Source organism: Equus przewalskii, chromosome 10, assembly GCF_037783145.1.
Source record: "Equus przewalskii isolate Varuska chromosome 10, EquPr2, whole genome shotgun sequence".
In the NCBI taxonomy this organism is placed as follows: Eukaryota; Metazoa; Chordata; class Mammalia; order Perissodactyla; family Equidae; genus Equus; species Equus przewalskii.
In genome coordinates this window covers 34,999,669-35,025,747 of record NC_091840.1, presented here as the reverse complement: position 1 = coordinate 35,025,747, position 26,079 = coordinate 34,999,669, and the positions used below count along the sequence as shown (strand labels likewise).

Here is a 26,079-nt window from a genome sequence, read left to right as displayed (position 1 = left end):
TCTGAATATATCTAAATTGGAATGTCTTTCTCTCCTTACTTGGTCAGTCTATCCTACTTCAAAAGTTAATTCCAGAATCCAGGCCTATTCAGAGAATGGTTTTTAGGCCACTCCTAAACCTTTACCTTTACCATCTCCTTTTTACCTCTCACAAGCAGATTTCACATTTTCCTTCCTTTTTACCACTGTGCTTTACACATAAGACATTTATTTCACTTTTATATGTTGTATTTTCACGAATTTCTTATGTGTCTTTTCCTCCTGTTAGGCTGTGAGCCCCAGGATTAGTTTTTATTCACCTCTTTATTCCTAGTGCTCATTACCAAGGGTATCCAGTGAAGATTTGTTGAGCGAATGATTGGGTTAGTAACTTCACCTGTATTGGATAATGTATGTTTTTATTTTTACTACTTTCTGCTTATTAGAAGGCAGACTTATTTAGAGAAATAAACCTGACTTATGTATCTTTTCTTATAGCTGTATAGGGTGAAACAGCCTAGGTCCTGTTTTCTGACTTGGCACTCTTTGCAGCAAGGGACCAAATTCTCTACTCTAAATCTTATCAGATTGCTGATATGAAATTTTTATCTGTATTCACCATGAAACTCACTATAGAGTAAAATTTTTTGTTTATAACCTGATCTTAGATAAATTTGGTAATGAGGCAAGTATTTCTATTCACGTTTGATGATATGTGTGTGATGCTTTTAGATAAATCCAAATAGTTTCAATAATTTTTGCTTTTTTCCATGTCTTGTTTCTAGGTACAAGACATCTGCTTCAGCCATGACTGTCGCTGGGTTGTGATCAGTACGCTCCGGGGGACTTCCCATGTTTTCCCAATCAATCCTTATGGTGGCCAGCCTTGTGTTCGAACCCACTTGTCACCACGAGTCGTGAATCGTATGAGCCGTTTCCAGAAAAGTGCTGGGCTGGAAGAGATTGAACAAGAACTGACATCTAAGCAAGGAGGTCGCTGTAGCCCTGTTCCAGGTCTATCGAGCAGCCCTTCTGGATCACCTCTACATGGTAAATCTAATTTTCTCTCTTTCCACTGAACCCTATAATCCCTCTTCCCTTTATACTTAACTTTTGAGATCTTGGGTAAAATAAACCCATTTTTCTAATCTGTTCATGCAAAGACAACATCTTAGGCTTATTTGGCGACATTATTAATTTAGTAAATTATTTAATAAATTGAAGCCAGTATAGTAATGGTGATCTTTACCATCCTACTTTAACTCCCTAACTTTTTCAATATATAAGGGATACTTTGTGTCCTATATGAGGAATATGAAGTTCAAGACTGTTTTCATAAATTTAGCGATTGAATCTCATGTCTATAAATCTTTTCCAGAAAACTCTGCCTTTAAGCAAAGTCAGTACTATAGTTCATTAAGATATATTCCTGTTGGAGGAAAACGATCACGAGTCATGTGTATTTTAGAGCAGCATTTGCATTTTATTTTAAAATATCTCTCTGTGGGATTTCTACCAGTATGTTGCAGAAAAAACAAAATAAAACAAATGTATAGCTCAATAACTTATCTTAGAGCAAATACTCTTGTAACCATCACCCTAACCAAAAATGAAACATTGCCAGAACTCACCTTTTGTTCCCCTTTTCCATAGAAGTAAACCCTGATTCTGGCTTTTATGATAATTACTTCCTTACTTTTTAAAAATAGTTTTACTCTTAAGGAAGTATCCTTAAACACTGTTGTATATATATAAATGGAATTATGGAGTATATTTTGGTATATTCAGCTTCTTCAACATTATGTCTGTGAGATTAATTCATGTTCTCTATAGGTTACTTCATTTATTTCCATTGCTTTTACATATTCCATTCTACAAATATGCTTCTGCTTATTCATTTATCCTTTCTAGTACTGTTGATGTATATTTGAGTAGTTTCCGGTCTTGGGTTATTATGTGTAATGATGCGATGAAAATTTTTGTACTTGTTTCTTGGTGCAAATGTGTATTCATTTTTGAGTGGAAACGCTGAGTTATATAATGTATGCAAATCTTGATCTTGGTAGATTATACCAGAGTGGTTGTACCATTTCATTCCCACCAAAATGACAGAAAATATTTGTTGACATCAGATGACACTTTTTCTAAAGCATTGCAGATTCTCCCTGACAGATGACCAATTTAAGTTTTTAAGGATAGAGTACTTTATATAGCGAGATTATGGTTATTCCAGAAAACAATCCTTATTTATTTAATTGATCTGAAATTCATATAACATAAAATTAACCACTTAAATGTTAACAATTTCGTGGCATTTAGTACCTTCACAATATTGTGTGGCCACCATTTCTATCTATTTGCAAAAACGTTTTTCTTTACCCTGGAAGAAAACTGCATATTCTTTCAGCAGTTACTTCCCATTCCTCCCTCCCCACGCCCCTGGCAACCACCAGTCTGCTTTCCATCTCTATGGATTTACCTGTAATGGATATTTCATATAACTGCAGTCATAAAATATGTGACTATTTGTTTTTGGCTTCTTTCATGTAGTATAATGTTTTTGAGGTACAGCCATGTCATAACGTGTATCAGTACTTCATTTCTTTTTATGGCTAAATAATATTCCATTGTATGGCTATACTACAGTTTTTTATCCATTCATCCATTGATGAACATTTGGGTTGTTTCCACCTTTTAGTGATTGTGAATGGTGCTGATATGAATGTGTGTATAAGTATTTGTTTGAATACCTCTTTGCAATTCTTTTGGCTACATACCTATCTTTATTTATTTTAGCTTCCTCTCGAACACATCTCCTTTTGTAATACCTAATCAATTCTAGATATATAGTTTCTATAGGAAATTTTAAGATAGACTGGAAAAATACATAGGTAAATGGAATCCTGGAGAGAAACTCTTTAACTCAGAAAAATTTAGGACCTCTGTTTTCTCCTTAGATGATGCTTTATGCTTTGGCCCTATTATTTTTATGAGAAAAATTGTTATTCATGTATATTTAACTTCACTAGTGACCTGTGATCTTCAAGGATGAAAATCTTTTAGAACCAGTCCTAGGTAAAAACAGTCATTTAAAAAGGTATTTAGAATTTTTAAAAAATGTCTAGAAAACTATGAGATATTCATATGCTCAGCCATTTGCAAGAAACTTTACGTCAGAAATAACTACTTACATTTTTACATGTAAATATTTTGTCACAGTTAGGTGCTGTTATAGATTCTTTGAGAACCTTTCTCTTTGTGTTGAGTGTTTTCTTAACTTGAATTTCACCAAACACTTCATGGAGAAAGATTCAGAGAACATGCAGGGCAGTTAGGTCAACCAGAGAACCAGATGGATTAGTAGAAAAATTAGGAAAGATTTATAGTCCTTCCATTTATGCATCTTCAGAGAGTATTCTTTTGAGCTTCTTTTTTCTTCCTAGTCTTCCTTTGGTATTAAGTGTACCACGCACCAGGTTCTGTGCTAGGCTTTGGGCATAATGTGCATAAAATATTGAGGTCATCTGTGCCTTCATGTGTCTTCTACTCCAAGGGAAGAAACAGGTACTAAATGGCTGTGAACAATTACCTTTCAATATATTTTTGCTAACAGGTGCGAAGCGCCAGTCAATTAAGGATTTATTCTTTGTTAAAGAACAAATAGTTGAAGAGCAATACTTGATTTCTGAGTCAAAATATACTATTTTCTCTCAGCTTTATTTCTCCACAGCTCTCTTTGTATTTTTGCGTAAAGCTAACAGAAGACATCTCAGAGAGGAGATTATAGACTGACAATGCCATTGTACTTAACGTTCCCTTTGAAAGCAAGGAATTTCAGGAGGCGTTTTCTTCCTGATAGCACATGTTAAAATTTTATTGTGTTGGAATTTCACCCCATTAGTCTGTGTAGTTTTTCTCATTTTTAAAGCGCGGACGTTAGAGCGATGGTCATTTTTCTTCGTGTTCTTTTTTGGATCTTACATGTCAAAACAAAATAGGCATTGTTGTTGGTTAGTTCTAAAAATGATGTATTTATAGTTTGTGTGGATAAACAGTCTGATGCTGGTCAAAAACAATGTAAACCTTTGAACAGGGAGGGATTCATCTTGAAAATGAATCATGCTTTGGCGGTATTACCGTTGTTTGTCTGTGCTCTTTTTAGCAAAGTAAAGGAAACTGTTAAATAACAGTTGATATAGGGATATTTCCTTTTTACTATCTGGAGTCAATCCAGTTTAGGTTAGGATTATTTTATCTATTTGCCTTTTTTTTTTTTTTTTTTTTACCTAACAGAGGATGTTTATTTATTTGTAATATATTCTCTCTAAATATCTCTTTCATTTCCAATCTTGTTGCCTGGACGTTAGTCTTTGTGCGGGGTTCTTAACTTAAGATCCATGAACATGGATAGGGAAAAAGTTACATCTTATGTTTACTATCCTCTAACCAAAATTAAGCATTTCCTTTCATTATGAATATAGACGACGCGTGACAGTAATATTAGCAGTGCTTGTGACATTGTCACCAATACAAATGCAGATGTTTTCAATCACATTATATATGAAATATATATATCTTGAAGTGTTTTAAATTACTGAAATATATTTTGAAATATTGTTTGTCATTGCTTTAAAATTATATATTATTATGTAATAATACTGATTTTAGCATTTATTACATATATTACTATAGCAGAACTTAATTTTTAAAATATATTGATAACTATGCTTCAATATATTTGGTTTCCTTTGTAATTCTACATATTTTATTCTGAGCATTTATAAATAGTATTCTGAGAAAGAGTCTACAGGCTTTCCCAGACTCTTCAAGTAGTCCATGACGCAAAAATGATTAATCATCATTTTCTTACTTCATCTGTTTCAATAGCCTCCAGCCTTTTTTTTTTTTTTTACTATCACAAGCATTTCCTTTGTTAACTATAAATATGATTTTCCACTTTTCTGCTTAAAATCTTTCAGTAGAAAAGGTCCCATTTTATTTCCAGCTTCTTGTGCCACCACATCTAGGTTTTTGTACCCTTCCCTGCATATGCCACATGTATTCATTTCTTGGCACCTTTCCTATTTGCATACTTTTCTCTACTTGAAATAATTGTTACCCCCTTGAATGCCTACCAAAACCCTACTTCGTTATGATCTAGCTAAAAATATCATTTCATCCCTTAAGCCTCTCTTAAACACCTCTTGATGTCATGTTGTCTATGTCAGCCTTGATATTGGCGCTCTGAATATACTTTCACTAAATATGTTAATTGCTCATTGTCATGCCTACGTCACCCATTAGATTGACCTCCATGGAGACAGGGTCTCTTTCTTGTTTGTATTTGTATCTTGGCACCTCGCGTAGTATTTGGTAAAGTATAGACTCTAAGGCTTTGAGCCAAAGTTTTCAAACATCTTTAGAAGTTCTTCTAATAAAAACAATTTAGATTTAAATTATTACTTGTCAGAATGAATAGCTTTTCATTCATGGTAACATTGCTTTTCATTTTAACATCTGTAAGGTACATTCATTTATTCAGCAACTGTTAATTAGTGTTTACTATCTCCAGGCACTGTTCTTGAGCTCTAGGAATATAACACTGAACAAAAGAAGAAAACATCCCTGTTCTCATGAGGCTGACTTTCTAATGGAGTGGTATGAATGATTAACAGGATGGATGGGTAGATAGATAGATAGATAGTTTTATGTGCTATGGAGAAAAATAAAGGATGGAAAGGGAATAGGGAATGCCTGGAGATGATTGCAATTTGAAATTAGAATGCTTCCTGGAGCTGGCCCGGTGGCACAGCGGTTAAGTGCCCACGTTCCGTTTCGGCGGCCCAGGGTTCGCTGGTTTCGATCCTGCGTGCAGACGTGGCACCGCTTGGCAAAAGCCTCACTGTGGTAGGCATCCCACATATAAAGTAGAGGAAGATGGGCACGGGTGTTAGCTCAGGGCCAGTCTTCCTCAGCAAAAAGAGGAGGATTGGCAGTAGTTAGCTCAGGGCTAACCTTCCTTAAAAAAAAAAAACAAACGAGAAATTAGAATGCTTCCTGCAGGCCTTAGATGATGCAGATGATGCAGAACAGATGATGACATTTGCACAAAGATCTGATGGAAGTATGGGAGAAAGTCATGCAGGTATCTGAGGAACGTGTTCCAGGCCGAAGGAACAGCCAGTGTAAAATCCCTGAGCTGGGAATGTGCCTGGAGTGTTCAAAGAAGGGTAAGGAGGCCAGTGTGGCTGAAGCACAGTGTGCAGGGTACATAGTGGAAGATCAGGTCAGAGAGGAATTGTGGCCAGATCGTTCAGCAGGACTGGAATGGAGATCTGTACTGAGAATGCACAGTCTGTAGGTGGACAAGGGTGAGAAGCCTAGTGAGGCTAGTTAGGAGAGTATTGCAAAAATCCAGGTGAGAGAAGACGAGGCTTGGACTGAATTGTTTATGGTGAATATAGTGAGTAGTAATTGGATTCTCGGTACATTTTGATGGTGAGGACATCAGGATTTCAGGTATATTTTAGGTCAAGTGTGAGAGAAAAGGAGGCAGGGTGACTGGTAAGGCTTGTGGCCTGAATAGCTGGAAGGATGGGGTTGCCATCAAATGAAATGAGGAGCACAGAGTGAAAGCAGGTTTGGGGATAGGGGCAGGATCAGGAGTTTTGGATGTGTTTAGTTAAAGATGTGACTTTGAACCTCCTAGTGATGTTATGTAGGTCATTGTTTTATGAGTCTGGAGTTCTCCTGAAAGGACTAGGCTGAGGAGAAATGTTTGGAAGGTATAGATAAAGCCAAAAGCTGGATGAGGTTACCTAGTGAATATTAGAAAAAGAGAAGATGAAGATGTCCCAGGACTGAGCCCCGGGGCCCCCCAACATTAAGGAGCCAGTGACATGGAAGAGAAACCATACAGGAGAAATCCTAAAGGCCAAATGAAGAAATATTTTTCTGAGAAAAGGGAGTGATTAATGTGTTAAATTCTGCTGATAGGTCAATTAAGATAAGGCCTGAGAAAAAGATAGAATGCCATCAAATTTAATAATGTAGAAGACATGTGACTTTGATAAGAGCAATTTTGGTGGAATGGTTGGGGCCTGACAGGAGTGGATTTTAGTAAGAACAAGAAAAGAGACATTGGAGACCAGTACTGACAAGTCTTTCAAGGAACACTGGTGAAAGAGGGAGCAGGAAGATAGGGAAAAGTTAGAGGGGAAAGAGGAGGTTGCTTCTGTTTTATCAGGGAAACAGGAAGTGAGGATGGTTGCAGGTATTCGGAGCTTTCAGAAGAAAGGCAAAGGTCAGGAAATAGTCCTCAGGGAGAGTAGGCATTCCTTTTACCGGTTGGTAAATTTTTGCTGAGTGAGGAAACCGTTTCTTCCACTACTGTTTATGCCTTCAGCAAATTTATTTGCCTTTGCTTTCCAGGTTCAACACCTTGTTCCTACACCGAATTGTTTCCGCCTATTTCTTCGGATACATATTGAATGCACCTTTCAATCTCAGCTCATCTCAGCTTATGACACACTTTCTCCCTCTTAACATATAGTGTCAAACTTTATGTATTTCCTCCTTCTGGATGCTCTTTATCTGTACTTACTGCTTACTACTTTCTACCTATTATTTTTGATACTCTCCAGTATTAAGCTGTAATTTGCTTGGAGAGGCAGTTGGAGGACCCTGGAGTCAGACTATCTCCTAGTCTGTCCTCCACTACTTCCTAACTCTAATCTTAAACAAGTTGCTTAATCTCCCTGTGCCTCAATTTTCTATCTGTAAGATGGGGATAATAATATTACCTACCTTAGAGAGTTACTGTGAGATCACAGTACTTTGAATAGTGTTTGGCACAGATCAAATACTCGTTAAAAGATTAGCTGCTTTGATTAGTATCATTCTTGATGCTGTTTATCATTGAGGAGTTATGTAGGACTTATTTATTTTTCATATTTTTGTATAGTGCCTCTTATCCAGAAACAGAATAAATGAATAATTCACTGAATAATGAGTGAAGGAAATATAATTGTGATCTTATTGTATACAGAGTTTTATTGCAGTATTGGACTGAGTATTGATAAGTTGACTTCTCAAATGAAGGGAGACACCAACACAAAACTGAAAGTGAAGGTAGTAGTATTTTTTCTTTTTGATCTGTTTTTGCTCATTTTCATATTGTACATTAGGAAATATAGTTTGATAAATTAGCCCACCTATTCTTGAGGCTTCGCATTTCTTTATTTTGCAATTAGTTTTCCAATTTAGGTTCAAGAACATGGCATTTACTTGTGACAAGACGTTTAAAGAGTTTAGTTTTTTCCTGCTTTTCTATCATATTAACAGAGGGATTTTACAGTTCTCCAGAGTTCCTGGAAGTGTCTCCCTTCCCGTTAACTCATTGGTCCTCAGGAAAGGAGTCATCTTTGAGTCATAGCTTTTGGCATCTGAATTCCAGATTCTACTCCTTCCAAATGGAAGTAGTTGACGAGACTCTGAGACCCTTAGAGTGGGCTTCTGATTTCTTCGACTTGCAGCCTCCATATTTTAGTAAAGTGCTTTTAAATAACTGGCAGCATCACTTTTCTTTTGGGCATCTGTGTGATGCATTCTTTTTACCACTCTGAGACTGTTTATAGCTATCATTTGATGGTTTATTGTAAATTACTTACTTTTCTTGATCAGTAGTTTTCTTGAGACAGACCACATCACAATTGTAAATACAAAGCAACCACACGTTTCAGCCTTATATGGTTTCACCTACTTAAGACAATCAATAATAATGTGATGTTTCTTGACTTCTCTTTCCACATCACTGTTTACTTGTGGATTGAAGTTTCCATTTGTATGTTTAATTTTTGCCAAGAAAAATCAATCATGTGCACTGTAGCTCTGCTTTAAATTTTATGCCTCATATGACGTAGAGTATATATATATATAGTATATACATGTTAAATGGATAAAAATCTTCTTTTAGGCTGTCTTAGTTTAGTACCTGGGTTTTTACTGGTTATATGTACTTTATTGTTTTAGTTCAGATGAAGTTTTGTTTGTAGTTTGTTATTTTCAAATCCAATAAACTTTTCCTAGTGAATTTGCTTTCTTATAAGTTTTTTATCATCCTTTTAAAAATGTTGCAATAACATTATGCTAGTCTTGACATTTATTACACACCATAATCATACATATTTTAAATATTTTCATTGTTTCTCAGAGAGAGCCATATGAGTTCTTTAGGGAAAGTGGATTGGAAAGAGCAATCTCATAATTAATACCTTCCTGAAAAGAAGGTGCTTTCATTTCAGAAGCACTAATTGAAGAAACCGTCTATTAACTAAAGTTAGCATAATTTTTTAATAGACTTTATTTTATAGAGCACTTCAGATTCACAGCAAAATTGAGAGGAAGTTTTGGATAGCATACTTTTTGAGGAAAATAAAATTGCCTATAGAATATCTTTAAAAACTCTTGCATTGTCTCTAAGTTATACTGAAAATTTAGTGCTATAAAAACGGATTAAACCGTGTTTCAGTGTTTTGTCTTTTTGTCTGTTTCATTTGGAACATGCCATATTTTTGTCTCTCTGAAAGTTTTCCTTTAAAATAAAGGCCAGATAAAGTAGTTAGCAATCAAAGCTAACTCAGAATTTCTTGTTTTGGTTTTTACAGCTCGTAAAATATTTTGTATTTTCTCCATACTTTTTACTTTGGCAAATCATAGACTCCAGGTTCAATAGTTTTGTTTTTAAATGGTTCATGAGACATGCCTCTAGAGGGCGGGCTCTTCCAAACTTTCCTGTGATTGTAATTATGGCAACCCTGGCGTGAACCTGGTCTACGATGGATGTTGATGTCTTAGAAGATCTTATAATAACTCAGCTTTCTTTTTATTATGTTTTCTATGATTTATTCCTCAAAGTCTTCTTAGAGAATAGGACTTTTCAAATATATTACTATCAATTAATATTCATTTTTAGTACTCCATCCAGATACCTCACTCCTATGAATGAATTTAGGTAGTTGAAAGAAGGCAAAGTTTTAGTTAATCATTTGAATAAGTGGTGTCTCTATGTCTTAAAGATTCCTTTCTTTGATTCTCTGTATATTGCTATTCAAGGACTTATCTCTGTACTTTATGGGACTAGAGTAACTAAACTCCACTGTGAGGCATTAGGGATTACAGGTAATCTCTGCTTCTCTTTTCTAATAACGTTCATTGGATTTTTATTGGCTTTTGTTTATCTATTTACTATATTTTTTAATCAAAGTAATATGTGCGTTTATTATTAAAGTCAAATAATACCCCAATTTTATAATGAAAAGTGGCACGCTCCTGCCCGACTCCTCCCCACTCTCAGGTGTCATTCTTCAGAGGCTGCGTCTTTCAGTTCTTCATAGTTTCTTTCCTTACTGTTTTCTTTTTGCCCCTTTCTGGAAATCATGTTGGATAATGGATCGCTTACATTGAACCCCTAACTTTCTTTCCTATTTTCTGTCTCTTTGTCTCTTTGTTTTTCTTTATGAGAGTATTTCCAACTTTATCTTCTTTCTTATTCCATTTTCATTTCTGCAACGTGTTTTTAATATCCTTTTCTCTGAATATTTCTTTCATTATCACATCCTTTTCTTATTTTATGATGTAATATTCTTTATCTCTTTGGGAGAAAGTTATAATGTTTGAAGAATTTTTTTGCTCCTTGCATTATCTCTGTTTCTTCTGAATTCCTCTTTCAGTTTTTTTTGCTGTGATCATTATCTTTCATATTAGAGCAAAGGTTCTTAATCCTGACTGTACATTCTAATTTACCTGGATAGATTAAAAAAGTACTGATGCCAAGATAGTCTCAAACTGATCAACCAAAGTACTGACTTGAATGTCTAGGAATCTTTGGCTGATCATTCTTATTTTTATTTATTGATTTCATTAGCTCATTTTTATTCAGCTAATCAACAAATCTGTGCTAACGAACTGATTGGAAGCTATTTGAGCATGAGTGGGTCACACTAGCTTGTAGGTCCACTGGCCTATCAGGTGGCACTGGCACTTTTATTAGGGTACCCCCAATCAATACTATTTATACATGTTTTCACAGTTTCCCCATAAAGCAATCCTCTGTTTGGGGTGGAGTTGGGGTGTTAGAGACTTTCTGGCAATAAACTTAGAATTTAGTTTTCAGGGAGTTACATTATTTTAGTCTAGCAATTAGAATAACAACCAGATGATTTGGCATTGTCTGTTTGCATGTTACCATTGCATTGCCTTACTTTTCCAATGAGGAAGACAATTAAGTAAGAAAATTCTGGCCAGGTTCCATTGAAATATTCTTTCAAAATTTGGTTTTAGAAAAATTGGAGAGGGAACAGACAGCAGGAATTAGCTTTCTTAGGATACATAATGATCAGTATCTGAATGACTGACCCAAATAAACAGATTTATAAATTATCAGACTTGGGAGTAGCAGCCATGAGTAGTTTTAAGCTTAACGTCTGAGCATAAAGTAAAAATCTGAGTGCTGGTTCATACTTTGTAAACTACAGAATGGTAGGAAGAGTGGCGTCAGGGCTGTGCCAGGGTTATACATACTGAGAAACAGAAACGATTATGGTTCTTAGCATGAAATGACATTTAGAATTTGGAGGAGGATGAGAAAAGGAAAGGGATTTAAGGTTCATTGAAAGAGTTATTAACATTGGATGATGTGTTTTTGCAGGTGAGAAAATTGAAGCTAGAATGAGGCGCAAGAGTGAAACTATTTCAGAATGGATAGAATGGAATTAATGTGGGCATTGTTGTTGTTGGCAGCTTCTGAAGAGACGGGCCATACCATTTTCAGTGTTCAGAACCATCGTTAGTAGGGAATGCTTAATAAGTGTTCAATAGTATTTCACTCTTATCTAGTTCTGGAGTGGATTGAAATGTGTTCACATTTGTTAAAATCACAGATGAGAGAAAATATAAAATGACAGTACTGATAAATGAATATGGTTTTCTGGCAATGATCCAGCTGATTAGGAAAAAGTGTTTCTGCTGCGGCAGAAGAATTCCAGGGAAGGAAGTGGAGTCATCATTTCTTGGGTGCCCAGATATGGTCATGGCATCACTCCTCTTTGTGGTTCTTGCTTTCAAGGACTTTCCATCAGAGGAGTTTTTATGTACACAGATAAATTCATGGTTTTGCTTTTGGAAAAATAAGTTTAGAAGACAAGGACTTGAACTATTTATTAATAGTCATACGGTGTACTTCAATTTCTTTTCCTTGGTGAACAATTCTCTTTCACAAATTGTTGATAATTTAGGCAGCTAAATTGGGTATGAGTTTCCTGTTTTCTACTTGAGCAGAACATGTAAGCATGTTTTGATAGAAAGATATTTAAGTGTTTTTAAGCTGGAAATAAAATATATGTGCATATAAAAGGTTTTATCTTTCTTGCTGTCAAAAATGCTGATTTGGCCTTTTTGCACTGCACTCCCATCTTTGTATGGTTGTTAAAATCTGTTGCTCTTTCCCATCTGAAGGAAATGCATCTTTGACACTTCTCATGACCTGAGTCATGATGCTGAAATAGAGCCAGAAAATATCCTTAACAGTCATGGGTAAAAAGAAGGAAGGCTTCCGTGGAGTGGGGGTGGGGGAGCGGGAAGGAGGTTGTGGGGAGAAGAGCATCTTTGCTATTGCTATTTCGGTTTATATCTTTTAGATTATTTGCTTACATTTTACTATCACAGTTGTTATTCAACAGAAAATACTTTGATTTTAATATTTCCATAAGTATACAGTGTTCAGTGTATTTGAAAAAGATAAGTTCTGCAAATGTCAAATTAAATCATTTTGAGTCTTTTGAGTCTAAAAAAAAACACCTTGAATCTTGCAATTTATTTAATATTTTATCTTGTTACAGTGTTTGTTTTTATTTCAGAACCAGTTTTCAATTCTTCCAAATCATATATGTTCAACAGTTTAAGTAGTAAAGTTATACTTGTTGAATGATGCAGATAAATTTCTATCTAAGTTTTCCTTGAAGAGTGAAGTGCTTCTGTTTGCTCTGTTGACATGATACAAAATGCATTGTGAGATAAGAATGGGAGATACGGGTATAGAGTATTTTCAAAAAAGAATTTCAGTGAGGATTTATTTATACTTTGGGAAGCTCATTTAATCCCAAATTTGGTCTAAGTCATGCTAGACTATGGGGTTTTTAATTCTGGGGATTTTTCACTGGGGTTAAAAGTCTTCGCTTCTGAGCACTTAGTCCTAAAACTCTGAGAGTGATTCCACATACTGGGAAATTTTGAGGGTGCTTAAATATGTTAGATTTAGGACTAACTTGCATCTTAAAGTAAAACACCCAAGATCTTTTTCTTTTATTCTTATTTATACAAAAAATTTCTTTTCTCTTCGCTAGTGTTAAATATGGTCTGTTTACCTGTTTTTTAAAATCTTTTCATTGATAAAAGAGTGGCAGACTACAATTGTAATAGTTAAAATGAATTAAAAGTTGCTAAAACTGCTTAAATATTAAGCACACCAGCTCTTATAAAATTTTCTTTATCACAAATCTTGGAGTGCTCTAAGAATAATAAACTAAGGTAATAAACTTCCCACTTATGGGGGGAGATTTTTTAAAATTCATTTTATAAATTTGAGTTGGCTGTGTGATTGAGACTAAATTATGCCACAGATATCGTAGAGAGGAAATGTAGCTAAAAGGTTTTCCTACAATATCTTTCATTGCCTGTTCCCATACACCTTTTATCTCTGAAACTTTTCGAACATATTTCTTGTGTTTTCTCCCGTTTGTATTCTTGAATCTTATAAATGTTGTTTCTAACTCTTGATCTCATCTCCCTTTCTGGGCTTATTGTTGCATCCCAAGATCCGTTGTTCTAAGCATACTTTCTTATCCTTTTAAAGTAATACAGACTGTCCTTACTCTACATATAGTTTTAGCAACAGTTAGTTCCTTTTGACTTTTAATTTTTATGTTTAAACTTTCTAAATTTTTTTGAGTTTACTTTAGATTTAAGGAAAGAAAAATAATCAAATTTACATGTAATCTTCATGAGCACATTAAAATAAAATTAACCGGTGAAAGTGTATTCAGAGTAGAAAAGGAAATTTTCCTTTTTACTCTGCAAATTGTCTATTTACTTATTTATAAATTTATGTATTTACGGAAATATATAAATCTATATCTATAAATAATTATTTAACAGTTAGAACAGTTTCAGTTCTCCAGAGTGGGAAGTGTCTACTCATCTGACATTTAGTAAGCACCGGTGCAAAGCTCCCCGCAGGCTAGTTTGTATGTGGTAGAAGAAGCGATGGCAATATCATTATGAAGCTCAATCCCATCTTGCAAAGAAAAAATTGGATTCTTGTTTCTGAGTTGATTTTGCTGGAGCTTTCTCTCATCTTCCTCCCTTCCTACCCTCCCCAAAGAGCCTATAGTAATATCTGTGGTGCCGTGAACTGTTTACTGGAAAAAGCAACAAGTGTTTTTGCTTGAAGTGCACAAAGGTTTGTGTTTTTACGTCACCATCTATCGCTCTCAAAAAAAAGTTATAGGGAAAGACAAGTCAATGCCCGGTCAGAATTGTCCTTGAACTCTTTCTGTCTTGAACTTTGTCACCTAAACTGTTTGGTTGTTGTGTTAACAGTCTTTTAAAAAATATGTATACATTATTCATTTTCTTTTAATTGTGTGTCTACTCTCCTTGGCTCCTGTGAACAAGCATTGCTTCCGCCCAGTTTGGTATGTGGGTCAGAAGGCGCTGTTTCTCACCAGGGCGCTGCTGTTTCCTCTTCCTACTTGAGTAGATTACAGATTATACTGGAATACGCCTGAGAAAAGGTCAAAAAGGAGGGTGAAAGTCCTGGAACTGCAGCTGGGAAGCTTGTCATTCTCATCTAGGAAAGGGAAAAAAAACAGAGAGAAAGAAAGAAAAAGAGAAATAGAGACTCTCATCCCAACCAAAAACAGCCCATGTTCAGGAAATTCACATTTGGACAGGATACTTTTTACATATTCTGAAAGGATTCTATTAGGTTTTGATTAAATAATTATCGAGTGTTTGACTGAGAAAGCTTTAGTGTTAAATTAGATGGCAAGCAAGAGCTAAGCAGTATTTTTAACTTTTCAGAGCCCAGATTTCCAGTGATTGTTTGAAAACAAGCTACCATTGTACTCTTCTTGACGGAGTCAAGAAGTCAGGGGCTTTTCAACTACAGACTTAACTTAGTTAAACTCATTGATATATTTTGAATTTTTATTCCTGTCAATTTCACAGCAGGGTATTAAAAGCAGACCAAAAGTTTTGGTCTTCTGTGGAAAGCAAAAAAGCACACAAAAAGCCTCACACTAACTCATCACTCGGTTTTGATTTTGGAAACATATGATGTAGGGAATAGAACATCTGCATGAGGTCTTAGAGTAGGGAAATTGTTGGAAAGAGGACAACAGTATTGGGATAGAAGCTTCCTATAGAATTGTCTTCTCAGGAGTGACAGGTTGTCACATCACCATTGGCTCTAGGTGTGCCTCGTTAATCCAATTTCAGAATGTAAATATTCAAAATAATAACAGACCAAGGACACTGACAAGATCCAAGAGTGGATCTTGTGGATAAATGTGTGGAGAAGTGACGAGAACGGAATCTGATACTAGTGTAGGAGTCTAATACATAGGCAGGTTTCTATTATAAACCTTCAGAAAAATGGAATGCCTAAAGTGAATAAGGTCTATGTCCGTGATAAGGATCAAAAAGTGAGAAGATAATGCAGACCTCCTAATAACAGTGCTCTCCCATGGGGCACTGGCAACACTGCTAGTGTCCTTTTGCTTTTTTACAAATGAATCTTTGCCGTTTTTTATATTTATCCCTGTACCCCTACTGACAATAAAAGACAATGTTCTTTTATCCTCCAAACGCTCCATTTGGTCCACCATACTCCGTTATAGTTCTTAGTTTCTTACCCCTTCTGTTCCTAGAGTCTTCCTTTGCCCTCCATTAGCAACAATCTGTATTTTGTGCTTCTGGAAGCCTGTACCAAAAAGTTTTCTCTTTCTCACTGATAAGGTACTGTCTGATCTACAACTCTGATCCCTTGATTGCTTGATGTTATTTTAACTGCTTTTATTCCCGTTGCTTCCCAGTATGGTAATAGGGAAATTTTTTAAAGGGGGAGGGGAGGCATATAATTACATTTATGTCTATTTTTCCTCTTCTTGTTTGTGTTTAAGAAGAAATCATACATATACACAGATACACTGATGTTAACTTTAATATTTAGCATAATCTGAAATGATCAACAATTTCAGGATCTTGCTGGCTTCAGAAATTTCTTGTAGCTGGCAGTTTGCCACGTTCACATGTTCTCACATCACTGCATTCAGAAGCTAAGAATACCAACCTGGCAGCCTCTGCAGAGAGGGTAAAGATAAAACAGAAAGGAGTCTAGCTTTGCAGCCACATTACCTGGGAGTTGTTGCTGATGTCTTTTCCACAAATGTTCAAGTTTGTCAAACCCCAGTAAATCTTGGAAAGTTTATTTTCCTTGTAGCATCTGTGTTTTATAATGGGTCTTTTAATTTGTTTTTACTTTGTCTGCAGGGGTTTCTTTTGTCCGGAGTTTTCAGACTCTGTCTTTTTTTCCTGTGGAAGTGAGTCCGTTAATGACGACTGGTTTGGGAATATGCCCCTCTGAGGAGCAGACCTGACAAGCTGTTCCTCCAGTGCAGCAACAAAGCCCATTGTTATTTTCTCTCTGTACTTTCATCCTCAACTTGATCCATTTTTCCTCTGTGTTTTTATAGTATAGAATGTCTGGGAAAACATACTTTTGGACAATGCTTAAGTGATAAGATGGCATTTTGAAGTTAGCAAAGCTTTTAGTAAACAGATTGTATCATGTCAACCTCATGCACAGACAGTGGTACTGTGTTAATATGGAGACTGAGAGTTGCTTTCCCCCAAAGTATGAGGTACCTGCAGATATTCTTCATCCAAATGTAGAAGAAAAACAAAAAGAGAGCACATGAAGAAGTTGTTTTCATAGTTCCTTTTTCAAAAATGCAAACTTGTTCAAGTAAACACAGAAAATCAGTGGTTAAACCCCAATGTGAACTTTGCTTTGTATTGTAACGTTAATACTCAGTGCTTTGTATTGTAACATTAAAAACAATAATAACGTAAACAAATAAGCAACTGAAAAAACAAAATATCTTAGCTTTAAACATCAAAGGATGTTTTATAAATTCTGATTTTTAAATGATTTTCTATTCCCAAATAGAATTCCTTCTTTAATTTATTGAGAAACCATTTTATTGCAACTTGGGATTTTTTTCCCCCAGGAGAACTCCATCTACCTTGGGGACTGGTAAACCTCTAGAGGATCAAAGCTCTAGTGGATTTGGATAAAGACCCAAAAGCTTGAAGGCTTATGGAAGTTTATCTATAGAGAATAAGCCCAAAAAACTGGGATGAGAGTCTTAGAAGAGCTTATTTTCTCATGAGATTTTTGGGACTTCCTCTGTTTGGATGTGCCAGAAATACTGTGAGAATATCCATTCTCATGGCATTTGTCACTTACAGGTCTTGTCCCAGCTGGAATTTGAAAGTATAATGGTGTGTGAAATATTACATGTATTTTAAGGTTTTATGAAGCCCGCTACCAAAACTGCAATTAAACAGCCTCTGCTATTTTCATTGTGCTCATACAATAAAGAAGAAAGAGAAAAGTATAGTAAAGAACAGTTAGTGAAGGTGACATTTAGCATTTATGTAGTGACTCTTCATTGATCTCAGAAATTTTTTATTTTACTGTTACTATCATACATATATTAGTATCATATATCATATATATGTGTGTATATATATATATATGCCTGAGAGGTAAAGCAAAGAAATAGTGCTACTATCCCTCTCCAAAGGGAAAGTGAAGCATAAAAAAGAGGGACAGACTTAATCCATGGCCAAGACTTGGGATACTACAAGTTTCTTCCTGCTGAACCTCCTTATATTAAGAGGCTTCAGACTTAATGAAAAATCCTGGCTTGGAAATTTAGGCTTAATATGACCATAAGGAAGTGTCTAAAGATCTATTCTTAGAGTTATCAAGTCTAGTCTCCTGGCCTAGTCAATATGAGACTAAGCAGAATAGAGAAAGCCATGGATTCCAGCATCTGGCTATCTTCTGAAGTACTTTGAATCCTCTCCAAAATTAATTTTTTTCCTATAGAACATAGGGCAATATTTCCCTGGACTTCCTGGATGTGGGAAAAAATATATTTCCTTCATTCATTCAGCAAACATTTATTGAGCTGTCAACGATTAGTAAGACACTGCCCCTTCTCTGGAGGAATCTCCAGTTTTTGTGGAGGATAAATCTGGAGGTTTGTTAAACTCTAGCTGCATTTTCAAAGAAAATCCACAGAGATAGTGAAAAATCATTTTTAACCAAAGACTTTGGACAATAGGAAAGGGAAGAAAGGATCGTTATACTGTTTTTGTACGTTTTATTTATTGAATATGAACTTTCACTTTTAAATTTGGTGTTTTTTATTTACGTGTAAATCATAATGTCAGCTAATGAAATTTCTTGTCTAAGCTAGTTCCATCATTTTACTAACTCCTGATATGATTGTTCACACATCTCTCATCTTATGCTTTATTTTCTATTAGGAAAGAGAGGGTAAGAAGATACAAGTTCCTTCCTCTATGCTGAAAATTTGTGTACCTTATCTCCCTTTCAACAACAACAATACAAATGCCTTCTTCCTTTTTAGTCCTGAGACATTTTGCAGATACCTTTATTAGCATGTTTTCTCCCAATTCATATTTTTTGTTTATATATCTTTCTGTCTTGTTGTGTTATGAACTCTTTAGGAGTCCCTTGGGCTTATTCATCCAGGACTAGAACAGGGCCTCATACCAATAAGGCTCAAAAAGTGAAAGTGAAAGAATGAATGTTGAATGAAATCTTTGCTTGGTATAGTATCTCCTCTTGTTAATGTCTTCTTTTCAGTCTCAGAGTCCTTAAATCTGTGTTCTATGCCCATTACCTTGATCATTTCCTATCAGTGTTGCCTTTACTTATCCCTTTCTGTCTGACTTTTCCACGTCTTTACTGAAACCACCCTATTGAAGATTACCAGAGTTAGTAGCTTTCTCTCTGAGTTTGCCTTCCTGAGCTGTGTCATCATTGACCATTTTATTAACACATTTATTCTTTCATTAAATCTCTTTTTATAAATTGCTTACCATAGCCAGTAAAATTTAAGACAGACACTACCCCTCTTCTTATGAATATGAAATCTACCCAACTTACTTTACTTTTTCAGATGTTACATCATAAACACAGACACCAAGAGTAAAAGCCCATCCACACTTGGGTGTTGCTTGACGGTACAGTAGCAGACAGAGAGGGCTAGGTCTGAAGTCCCTTGTATGTTATTCTGAAGTTGTTCTTTACCCTGGTGAGCCAGTGAAGGGATTTTAAGTCATGGCTAACTAAACCACAAGATTTGGAGCTTCTCAGTGCATTACTTCATTTTTCTAGACCACCTGTCCTGTCTATAAAGTTAAATTGATCTCCAAATCTGTACTGTTCCCTTGCTGAAGAACTTACCTAAGTTTCTACTCCTCTGCCTCATTTGGAAGGTTCTTCTAAAAATGAAGTCATTTCATCTTCCCACTGCTTTCCATTGTAATCCTGTCCTCTGGTTAGACACTCCTTACTATCGCTCACTTATGTGGCATTCCTTTATACTGTCTGCTCTTCATGTTATCCTTCATGCTCAGAAAATTTCTTCTCTCCTACTTTTACCCATATTTTGTGCATCTTTCAAAGCATAGATCATGTCCCATCTGCTCTGTGGTCTCTTCTCCAAATAATTGATCCCATGTGTACTTATCTTTAATACTAGGCAATTAGCACTTAATTATTCCTGTTTCATGCATATTAGACTGTAAGCTTCATGATAACAGAGAATTCAGTCCTCACAGTGTGTAATCTTAGGCTAAGGCACTCAACAAATATTTGACTACTAGTTGCGAAATGTGTATGTTGTACACAGTCCTTGAATTTCATTACCTTGTGACATATTTAATGTTGTGGTCTGATTTCAGATCCAAATTTGTATTACCATATTTGCGTAATGATGAATCTTGCAACTATTTACATCTAAGTTGGTCTTGAGTGTCATAATAAATTACTTTGACTTAACTATAAAACAGTTTTTCTGTTATTCCTCCACAAATATAACATATTGTAATGGAATACTACTCTTCGTATTACCTAGAAGGTTCTATGTTGTGTAAGTGTAGGTATTATTTTGTAATTTAGTAAAAGGCCTAAAGCATCTGGTGCACATTCTGAATGTTGTCTTTTGTTATCCCTACAATGGATGTGGGTTGCTTCAATTAACTCTAATGTGACTTCTGATTTGGAAATTGGGGGGATAGAGAGATAAATATTTATTTTATTTGTGTGAATTTATTATCTTTCTCCTTATTTTGCAAAAGAGACATTTATAGGTATTTAATTTGATAATTTCATAGATTTGTGTCCAAGAAAGAAGTCACATTTGGTTAAGCCATGATCCTAATTCTGCAATTTCATCTTGAAATGATTTTTTAAAAGGCACCTCTTACCTTTCCATCCCCTCTGAAGCTAGCGTTAGATATGCTGTAGTAGTTCTCCGTCTTTTCTGAATCCATGCTATTTTAAGAGTGAATGTCTTTCAGGATGTCTTTTAGAAATAAGATATTAGGACCTTTTTGGGGAGGATTCTTTTGTTTTCTATATAAATTTGTCTCCTTAGTTCAAATTAGTAAAAACAAAATTTATATGTATGTGTTTGCTGTTGCTATTATTTATAAAATACTATATTTATTGCTAACCATATAACTGGGGCAGATACTTTTCATGAAAATTCAAGAACAACGATTTGAAAATAACACTGACTATAAAACTATAGTAATCAAGAAAATGTGGTATTGGTGAAAGGATAGCCACATAGATCAGTGGAACAGAATCCATAAATAGACCCAAATATTTATGGCCAATTTGTTTTTGACAAAGGTGGAAAATTCAATGAAGAAAGGATAATCTTTTTAACAAATGGTGATGAAACAAGTGGACAACCATTTTCAAAGCAATAAGCACAATGAACCTTAACTCATCCCTCACTCTATGTACAAAAATTAACTCAAAATGAATCATACTCTGCTCTTTCCACTTCTGTTCAACATTGTACTAGAAATTGTAACCAGGGTTATTAGGCAATAAAAGAAATAGAAGGCATCTGGACTAGAAGGGAAGAAGTAAAACTCTTTTCTTTGATGATGACATGATTGGGTATATAGAAATTCCTAAGGAATCTACAGGAAACTATTAGAGCTAAGAAACAAGTTCAGAAAGGTTATAGGATGCAAGATCAATGCACAGAAATTAGTTGTATTTCTCTACATTAGCAACGAACAATCTCAAAAGTGAAATGAAGAAAACAATTCTATTTACAAGTTGCATCAAAAAAGAATAAAATAGGAATAAATTTAACCAAAAATGTATAAAACTTGTACCCTGAAATCTATAAAACAATAGTCAAAGAAATTAAAGAATACCTAAATAAGTGGAAAGACATCCCATGTCTTTGGCTTGGAAGACTTAATATTGTTAACATGGCAGTACACCCTAAACCAATGTACAGATGCAGTGCCTTCTCTATCGGAATCCCAGCTGACATTTTTGCAGATAATGACAAGGTGTAGATGGAAGCGCTAAGTTTTGTTGGATATAATAACGCGTCAAAGAACTGCCATAAACCACTGACTGTGTTTAGAAAGAAAAGGAATTCAATATGATTTTTCTCTATTCTTTTTCTATCTTTAGTCCCTCTGAAAAACTGTTATTTACTGAGACAAAGATGCCTCACAGTTATTGTTCTCCCTTGGAAAAAGTTGACTGAACAGGGGTTGTAAGAGTTTTGAAATTTAAAGTATTGTCTTCAGTGAGTTCTCTGTTAATTTGGGCAGAGATTTGTGTAATACCTATTTTAGAAGTCATCAATTGTTTAGGAACCCAATTCTCAATATGACAGCATTTTGAAGCGTTATGGAAATTCAGAAAGAAGTAAATTGATCTAAATTTTCTAATTCTGTAGGGCTTATATCTGAAGAGGACTTTGATAATGTAATAATTTCTGCTTTTATATTTCATGCTGTTCTCTCTGTGAGACTTGTAACTTATTTGAATTTTGTAGCTGTAGGCTGCAAGATAGTGACACCAAAAATATAGAAATAATAAATGTCCAAGTGGGTGCTTCTGCTCCAGGATATAATATGTTCCCTTCTAATATTCTGGTCTGTTTCTTTTCACTGACTGTATGTGATTTCTGTTTACATTAAGAAATCATTAGGAATTGGCATAAAACTTCAGCTCAACAAAATTTAGCTTAAAATTTGTCATTAGGCCAGGATATTAGTTAAATGGAAAAAATGAAAGAGATCATAGATCTGACCTTGCCTCTTGCTTTAAGTATCACAGTACTGGAGTAATAGACATTATAGGTAATTTTTTGAGGGGACTGCTTAAAAAAACAAACTGAAAAAAATTCTAAACTCGTATTTGTCCGGTTGTGGTAAACTTCAGCTAAACTTTAGGGATTTTTGTTTCATTTGCTGTCATTTGTTTCCTTTCATTTCATTATTATATTTTTTTAAAGTCACATTTCATAACTTACAGAAAATTAACTCAATTATATCATATCATATAAATCACATATATAAATGTAAGATATAAAACTGAAAAACTTTTAGATTGAATTTTTGTGACCTCAGGTTAGGCAAGTAGTTCATCAGTAGTTTAACAATTCAACACCAAATGTACAAAACAAACATGGACTTTATGAAAAACGATCTTTGCTTGTTAAAAGATCTGTAAGAGAATGAAAAGACAAGTCACGGTGTGTTAAAAAGTATTAGAAAATTGTACATCTTACAAAAGACTTATATCTAGATTATATAAGGAACGTTTAAAATTTGAGAATAAGATCCATAAATCCTTACATTTGTAGTCGTTTGATTTTCAGCAAGGGTGCCAGGACAATCCATTGAGGTAGGAAAGAATAGTCTTTTCAACAAATGGTGCTGAAACAAGTGGATATCCAACGTTCAAAAGAATGAAGTTGAACCTCTGCTTTACATCATTTATAACAATTAATTAAAAATGGATCAGAGACCTAAATGTCAGAGCTAAAATATAAAACTCTTAGGAAGAAGCATAGACATAAATCTTTGTGTCCTTGGATTAGGCAGTGGTTTCTCAGATATGACAATAAAAGCACAAACAACTAATGAAAAAAATCGATAAATTAGACTTCATCAAAATGAAAAACTTTTATGCTTCAAAGCACACTGTGAAGAAAGTGAAAAGACAGCACATGGAATTGGAGAAAATATTTGCAAATCATGTATTTGATAAGGGACTTTGTTTTTCTTTTTAAGATTTTATTTTTTTTCCTTTTTCTCCCCAAAGCCCCCCAGTACATAGTTGTATATTCTTGGTTGTGGGTCCTTCTAGTTGCGGCATGTGGGACGCTGCCTCAGCGTGGTTTGATGAGCAGTGCCATGTCCGCGCCCAGGATTCGAACCAACAAAACACTGGGCCGCCTGCAGTGGAGCACGGGAACTTAACCACTCGGCCACGGGGCCAACCCCTGATAAGGGACTTTTATCCAGAGAATATAATTAACTCTTAGGACTGAACAATAAAAAGACAACCCAATTTTTAAATGGGCAAAGGTTTTGGGTAGATATTTCTCCAAAGAAGGTATACAAATTACTAAAATGTACATGAAAAAGATGTTTGACATCGTTAGTTTTTAGGGAAATGCAAATCAAAACTACAATGAAATACCACTTCACACGCATTAGGACAGCTAAAATAAAAAAGACAATAACAAGTGTTGTTGAGGATGTGGGTAAGTTAGAGCCCTCATCCATTGGTGCAGCCATAGTTTGGCAGTTCCTCAAAAGGTTAAATATAGACCCAACAACTCTACTCCTAGGTGTATATACCCAAGAAAGTTGAAAACACATGTCCACGTGAAAGCCTGTGCACTAATGTTCATAGAAGCATTGTTCATAATAGTCTGAAAGTGGAAACAACCCAAATATTTACAACTGATCGATAAGTAAAATGTGTTATATTCATACAATGGAATATTATTTGGCTATAAAAAGGAATAAACTATTGATACATGGCACAATGTGGATGAACCTTGAAAACATTCTAAGTGAAAGAAGCAGTCACAAAAGGCCATATTGTATGATTCCATTTATATGAAATATCTAGAATAGGCAAATCCATAGAAACAGAAAGGAGATTCCTGGTTGTCAAAAGCTGAGGGGTCAAGCAAAGGAAGAGTGACTGCTAATGGGTATAGGCTTTCTTTTTAGGTAATGGAAATGTTCTGAAATTAGATAGTGATTATGATGGTACTACTCCGTAGAATACCCTAAACACCGCAGAACTGTACACTTTCAAAGGGCGAGTTTCACAGTAGACGAATTATATCTCAGTAAAAAGATTAACCCAACTTTTAAAATGGACAAAAGATTTGAACAAACACTTTACCAAAGAAGAAATATGGGTGACAAGTACATGAACAATAAAAAAAGCTAAACATTATTGGTCGTTAGAGAAATCCAAATCAAAGCCGGAATAGCTAAAATCAAAAAAGAGTGACAACACCAAATTCTGGTGAGGATGCGGAAGAACTAAAACTGTCATACTTTGCTTGTGGGAATGTGAAATGGTTCAGCCACTTTGTCAAACTGTTTGACGTTTTCTCATAACCTTAAATATACGATTATTATGTCCATGCAAACATTCATTTACTATGACCAGCAATTCCATTCCTAGATTATTTATCCAAAAAGCCCCCCTTACATTCATACAAAAACCTGTACACAAATGTTTATAGCAACTTTGTTTCTAATAACCAAAAGCTGGAAAGGAATGAAATGTCCTCTTACCAAAACTGGATAAACAAATTGAAGTAACTGCATACAATGGGATCATATTCAGGAACCAAAAAGAAAAGAGCTTTTGATACATGCGGGAAAATGTAGAGTGGATGAATCTCAGATGCTTATTGGCAGGTGGAAGAAACTAGACCCAATAAGCTACATATTTTGTGATTTCACATATAGGACATTCTGGAAAATGCAAAACCTTGGAGAGGGAGAATAGGTAAGTGCGTAAGAGGAGTTTGGCTTACTGTTGAGCTGAGAGTAATTTCTTTCTCTGCAGATCAGATTTTATTTCACAGAGGTTTTCTTTCCCCCTGGCTATTAGTGAGTCATAATGACAATTCTTTTTATTTTTTTAATTGAGGTTATGATAGTTTACAACATTGTGAAATTTCAGTTGTACACTATTATTTGTCAGTCATCTTATAGGTGAGCCCCTTCACCCTTTGTGCCCACCCCCCACCCCCCTACTCCTAGGAACCACTAATCCGTTCTCTTTGTCCATGTGTTTGTTTATCTTCCACATATGTGTGGAATCATACAGAGTTTGTCTTTCTCTATCTGGCTTATTTCACTTAACATAATACCCTCAAGGTCCATCCATGTTGTTGTGAATGGGACAATTTTGTCATTTTTTGTGGCTGAGTAGTATTCCATTGTATATATATACACACACCATATCTTCTTTATCCAGTCATCAGTCGATGGGCACTTAGGTTACTTCCACGTCTTGGCTATTGTGAATAATGCTTCAGTGAACATAGGGGTGCATAAGTCTCTTTGAATTGCTGATTTTGAGTTCTTTGGATAGATACCCAGTAGTAGGATGGCTGGGTCATATAGTATTTCTATTTTTAATTTTTTGAGAAATCTCCTTTTTTGAGAAATCTTCCTTTTTTCCACAACCTGTCCAACATTTTTTATTTTTTGTCTTGGTTATTATAGCCTTTCTAATGGTGTAAGGTGATATCTTAGTGTAGTTTTGATTTGCAGTTTCCTGCTGATCAGTGATGATGAGCATCTTTTCATGTGCCTATTGGCCATCTGTATATCTTCTTTGGGGAAATG

The 26,079-nt window shown here is 35.1% G+C and overlaps 1 protein-coding gene across 22 annotated transcripts in view; it reads left to right on the top strand.

Annotated features, from left to right (window-relative positions):
• BCAS3 (BCAS3 microtubule associated cell migration factor) overlaps positions 1 to 26,079 on the top strand; it is a 569,320-nt gene that overhangs the window by 231,347 nt on the left and 311,894 nt on the right. For all 22 annotated transcript variants that reach the window (XM_070562375.1, XM_070562376.1, XM_070562371.1 and 19 more), the window contains one exon: positions 765 to 1,029. In XM_070562375.1, coding sequence (XP_070418476.1) covers positions 765 to 1,029 — 265 coding nt within the window. The remainder of the gene's footprint in view (positions 1 to 764; positions 1,030 to 26,079) is intronic.